This window comes from Monodelphis domestica, chromosome 4 (genome assembly GCF_027887165.1).
Source record: "Monodelphis domestica isolate mMonDom1 chromosome 4, mMonDom1.pri, whole genome shotgun sequence".
In the NCBI taxonomy this organism is placed as follows: Eukaryota; Metazoa; Chordata; class Mammalia; order Didelphimorphia; family Didelphidae; genus Monodelphis; species Monodelphis domestica.
In genome coordinates this window covers 53,936,206-53,941,948 of record NC_077230.1, presented here as the reverse complement: position 1 = coordinate 53,941,948, position 5,743 = coordinate 53,936,206, and the positions used below count along the sequence as shown (strand labels likewise).

The following is a 5,743-nucleotide window of genomic DNA, read 5'->3' as shown; positions in this document are numbered from 1 at the left end:
ACAGCAAGAAAAAAAACCCTCCTGTGTTTGGGACACTCTCAGTGTTAACTTTACATCATTCCTTATCACCCAATCCCAGACCCCTAACTTCTGTGCCATTCATCACTACTGCTACTCTCTCACTATCTTTTCTCCTAATAGTTCCTTGGGTTAGGGTACTAAGAAGAGGGAATCAGTAAAATACCCTTAAGCTATATTTATGAATGTTTCACTTTTCTCAGTGGATAAGAATCCTCAGCACCTTAAATCAGGGCTCTAAACTTATTAGGATATGGTAGACCTGGTAGGGTTGGGGAAAGCATTTCTGTGGGCAGGAGACCCTCCTCTCACAAACTCCCTACCAGGACAGCGGAAGAATGTAATTGAAATAGATGAAAGCCTAGACCCTGGGCGGTCACTGAAGGTGGGGACAATGCTCAGGTATGTGGCTCTTTTTAAATCATTTGTTTTGGGGTGTATTTTTAAAAATCTTAATTAAACTTTTCAAAAGTCTTATTTCTAGCTCCGTCAGCAAATCTGCTGAAGGTCATCAAATCAGTCATTGAGACAAGGAGCTTATTTATCTCCTGGAATTGCTGCTAAATCCAGGAATTCAAACTAAGAGATAAGATAATTCTAAAAGTAGGTAGAGAGTAGGGGAAAATCGGGGGCGGGGGTGGGGGGTCTTAATATTGGTAGTATTGGTTGGTGATCATTGACAATTACTTTGAAAAAATTAACTGAAAATTGAATCTTGTTTACTTTTTTTTTTTTAATAGCAGTAGCAACCTGCCTCTTCTCTCTCCCTTCCTCCCTTCAGCCCCCTAACCTCCAAGAGGGTCAAACTCAATGCCAGGGCAGAAAGCCAGGGTTTGCAACAGCTTGCAAGCTCCCTCTAGCTTCCCTCTCCCTCTGGCTGTAGTGAAGTGCAGGAGAGGAAGGTGTGTGTGTGTGTGTGTGTGTGTGTGTGTGTGTGTGTGTGTGTGTGTGTGTGTGTGTGTGTGTGTCTGTGTGTCTGTGTGTGTTTGTCTCTGTGTGTGTGTTTTTTTTTTTTTCTCGTGCCCATGCTTTTATTTCTCTCTCTTTTTCTGCCAGTAAAGAGAGTCTGCCCCTCTTTGAACTGCCTGAGGCCGAGTGGATCCAAGCTTGGGACTAAGCGGGCGGCTTTCCCTCCCCTCCTCTACCCTCCCCGCCTGCCCGCCCCCTTTCCCAAATACACACCAGCGCCTGCGTGCACTCGCCCTATAAATAAGTAAAGACAAGGGCAGCGGGCGAGCTGTGTGGTTGCTGTCCCGCTGCGCAGGCAGAGTTGGGCAGGCAGAAAAGGCTCACGAGTGCTGCCCCGCTGTCCCCCAAACCACAGCATGGCTTGCTTGGACAGATGCCGTTGCTGCGCGGATAACAGGCGTCAGAGCAGCATCCTTTACAGCATCTTAAAAAGCGAGGAGCAGAAGAGGGAGACCCAGGAGCAGGAGCAGCAGCAACAGCAGCAGCAGCAACAGCAGCCGCTGGGGCGAGCACAGAGGCAGGGACAGGGCTGCTCTTGTGGCTCCCAGCGCAGAGTGGCCCTGAAGAGTCCGCAGGTGGCCTGCAAGGCGGCCTCTGCGGTGCTGGTGAAGACCCTGCGCTTTGTGAAGAATGTTCCCTGCTTCCAGGAGCTGCCCCTCGATGAACAGCTGGTACTGGTCCGCAGCTGCTGGGCGCCACTGCTAGTGCTTGGTCTGGCCCAGGACCGGGTACATTTCGAGACCGTAGAGACCTCGGAACCCAGCATGCTTCAGAGAATACTGACCACCAGGCGGCGGGACCCGGAGGACCGAGATCCGCAGCCGTCCTTGTCGCCTCCCACTTTTCCCGAACCCTTAACCCTGACTGACTCCTTGCAGCCACCCTCTGCTGCCCAAGTCCAGGCCATTAAGGGCTTTCTGACCAAGTGCTGGAGCCTGGATATCAGCACCAAGGAGTACGCCTACCTCAAGGGGACTGTGCTCTTCAATCCGGGTAAGGGAGCCGGGCATTTGTCAAAAAGAGAGCTTTGACTCTCTTTCCTCTTCTCAGAGAAATACCTTGGCTCCCTTCTTCCTTAACACCTAATTCAGAGACATGAAGGCTCTGGCAATGGAGTGTGTGGGGAAGGCGAGTTGGGTAGCCTTTAGACTTTTACTTGAGAAAGTTAGGGAGCCTCTGCAGAATTTTGTACCCGGGCTAAGTTGCAGTTAAGTCGATATTTGGAGAGATTTTGTTTACTTTTGTACTTTACTTGGCTCTACATTTTCAAAACTTAATGCTGCCTTTTTTTTTTTAAACAGGGGGTGGGGTGCAGAGAAGGATGAAGGGAAGCGTGCTTTGCTTTCCTGACATCTTTCTCCCTGCTCGTTCACTTTTATTCAAAGGAGTAAACAAATATTAATTAATCTGTTGTTGTTGTTTTTGTTTTTCGCTTAAAGATAAATTCTCAAAATTCATTCATTACAGCCCACTTCTCTCACTATTGTGTCCCTTTACTCCTGACAGTAGCCTGAATTTTTACTTTTTACATTTTCAGAGGACAGGCATAGCTATTCCAAATCATCTCTTGATATCGCTTGATAAAAACAGTGTTGTTATAACAAAGGGCATATCTTGTAGTTATTATGATGTTCTCCATCCAAGTTGCCCATGTCTCATTTTGACTTTCCTAAAGAATTACTTGCAGAAGAGAAAGAAGTTCTCAGGCTGCAAAGCTTAGGTTTTCTTCTCACCTCCTACCCGAAGGTGGCTGAAAAAAGTTGAAGGAAACTTTGGACCATACAATCCCTGCTTACCAGGGAAAAGTATGTGCACAGTCCAGGCACCCCCTACTAGCTGAAACACTCCCCAAACCAACGTTTTCTGAAAGGGGGTCAGAGAAAGAAAGGGAAAGTTTCAAGGTGCTTTAATGCTCCTCCACAATGATTTTTTAAAATGTGTTCTTTCTTTGTCCTTGCTCCAGTTTGACTTCTTTCTTAACTGTAGTAAATTGCTATTTAGAGAGTATGAATAAATGCCCAGGAGATCTAAGTCATCTTCAGCCTCACTGATTGAAGAGCATTTTTAACTAGCCTTTTCTCCTTCACTGGATTTCATATCTCTTCTACTATTAAACTCTTTCTCTGCACACTAACTTCATTTGCAACTACTCATTTTCTTCAATTCTCTTTCTTTCAATTATCTTTCAGTCCAAAGAAGTTTAGTTACAAAATCTCCAACTCTTTTGGTAAAAGGGGGGATAATAATGGATTTAAAGGATGAAAAGTTAGAAACGCTTTATTCCGACATAAAATAGAATTAGTAAAGCACAGTCTTTTTTTTTTTTTTGAGTTTTGAGTCTTCCTAAGTTGGAAACTTGGGAAATTTTTACAGTTTTATCTCTTATTTTTACCTACTTTGATAATAAATTAATACCTTAATTCTTATTGCACCTAATTGTTTTAGATTTTTATTCTCCTCTGGCTTTCTCACTGGTACTACTAGAAGGCAATTGTGTGAATTCTGCAAAAAAAAATTATAAATTATTTTAGTGACATGGGGAAGGAAAATAATTGAATAGAAAAAAATTGTCAAACTGTCATCATGTAATGAGGTACTTTTTTAAAAACAAGAATAAAATTTTAATTAAGCTTAAGCGGGTACCAAGAGATAAAAGGTTAATAAAGACGTTAACAAATAGATATATGATTGATATAAAGTATGAAATTCTTCCTGTACAAAAAGTTAATTTATGCAAAGAATATTCAGGTGTGCTAAAGCATTTTTAAAAGCAATTTTTATTCATATCTTTTCTAAGTAAAATTAAGGGGGTGCATTAGGTGGGGAATCCCTTCCAACTCTAAGATTTAATAATTCTATACTAATTATAGAGATAGTGTAGCATAGTAAATAGAGATCTGGCCTCAGAAGCAGAAAAACTTGGATTTAACTCCTACCTCTGAAACACAGCAACTATGTAACCCTGGGCAAGTCATTTAAGTGTCTTCATGGACCTAAAGATGTCTCTGGGACTCAATTTTCTCATCATAACTATAACTAACTGTAACATTAACTATAAAGTATTGATTTGTAAGAGGGGAAAGTATTTTTGAAAGGTCTTTACAATTGTTTTGCTTTGTTTTTCAATTCAGAAATCATTAGGTAATGAGGTATTGAAAAGGTAATACCATATTTTAAATGAGCCTGGCTCTTTGGATTTGAAGGAGTCAGACCACTGACAAATACATAGAATAGAAAATAATGTTCATAGTTATTTATTTATACTATGTAGAATTATTTATACATATGTAGAATTTTAAAAGTCTTAAATTTTGTTATCAGTAGACTGAACTGAATGGTCCATAGAAGATAAATTATTCTTCTTTTGGGATAACATTCTTCACAGACAATTTCAGAGACAATATGGTGTATAGTGCAAAAGTCAGAAAATCAGGAGCCATTTTTTGACAGAAACAAGCCAGTGTGATCTTGGGCAAATCTCTTCTTAACCCCTGATCTAAACTTTACTTTCCTTGACTGTAGGTAAGAAATAACAATGCTACTTCCTTTCCAAGTTTGTCTTGAGGAAAGCATTTTGTGATGTGAACTATAGTTATGGAGATATTTATTGAAGTGGAATTCATTAAATTATTCTATCTTTGAGTATGAGTAAGTGTATACCCAGAAAAGTGCTCCTCCTCTTCGTCAGTTTAAATTAAACATAGTATGACTTTAATGTGAATATACAAGGAGATTAGTGAATATTATCTAAGAAACTTTTTGTAGTGAACTTCAGTGCCAAAACTGTCCCTTCTTAAAGCTGACTGGGTTACCATATTTTTATCATTAAGAAAACCAGTGCAAAAAATAACATTTATGCTGCTAATTAATTGGAATGATAGAGATAGGTGGATGAATTCTGATGTTTTAACAAAGACTTCTTGGTTAGTTTATGAATAAAAATGTTTTGTTCTTTTTCTCTTCTAGACCTCCCAGGGCTGCACTGTGTTCAGTACATCCAGGGACTTCAGAGGGAAGCACAGCAAGCTTTAAATGAACACATTAGGATGCTTCACAGAGGGCACCAGGCCAGATTTGCCAAGCTGAATGTTGCTCTTTCCCTGCTGAGATCCATTCATGCTAATGTCATTGCTGAACTCTTCTTTAGACCCATCATTGGTACAGTAAATATGGATGATATGTTATTGGAGATGCTCTGTGCAAAGCTCTAAAAGCATGCAGAATATAAAAATAAGTTTTAATCTAAAGGAAATAATGGAGCAGAATTAGTGTAAAATATTGTAAAATAAACTAACTTATTATTTTTAAAAACATAGTATTTTTGTATTCAATAATAAACTATTCTTCCTGTTCTATTTTTTTTAAATCCTTGTTTGCAGAATATTTTAACTGTGGAAGAAAGCTTACTTACAAACCAAACATTTAAATGTTTTGTATAAGGGTCTTATAATTATACTAATAAGGTATTTTCCCAAAGATATACACTCCTTTGAATTAGTTAAAATTAGATTTATAATGTTAAATTATAATTAATTTTAAGGCATTAAAATACTAAGTTGATTTAAAAATTCATTGGGGTTTGGCAAATTTTGAAAAATGTTATGAAAATCAGAGAACTGAAAAGATCTTTTTTCCAGTACCAAAATTATTAAATAATGATTTGAAAAGGTAATACCATATTTTAAATTAGCATGGCTCCTTAAAGAAGCCAGATTGTTGACAAATTATTGATAATATCTAAATCTGTGTGGTAGAG

The 5,743-nt window shown here is 39.1% G+C and overlaps 1 protein-coding gene across 1 annotated transcript; it reads left to right on the top strand.

The window, feature by feature from the left end:
• Positions 1 to 894: 894 nt before the first annotated feature.
• On the top strand, positions 895 to 5,298 carry NR0B1 (nuclear receptor subfamily 0 group B member 1). Its single transcript, XM_001362205.4, has 2 exons — positions 895 to 1,980; positions 4,954 to 5,298. Exons 1-2 carry the CDS (start codon positions 1,344 to 1,346, stop codon positions 5,196 to 5,198), a joined length of 882 nt encoding a protein of 293 aa, XP_001362242.1. The 5' UTR covers positions 895 to 1,343; the 3' UTR covers positions 5,199 to 5,298.
• Positions 5,299 to 5,743: the final 445 nt, after the last annotated feature.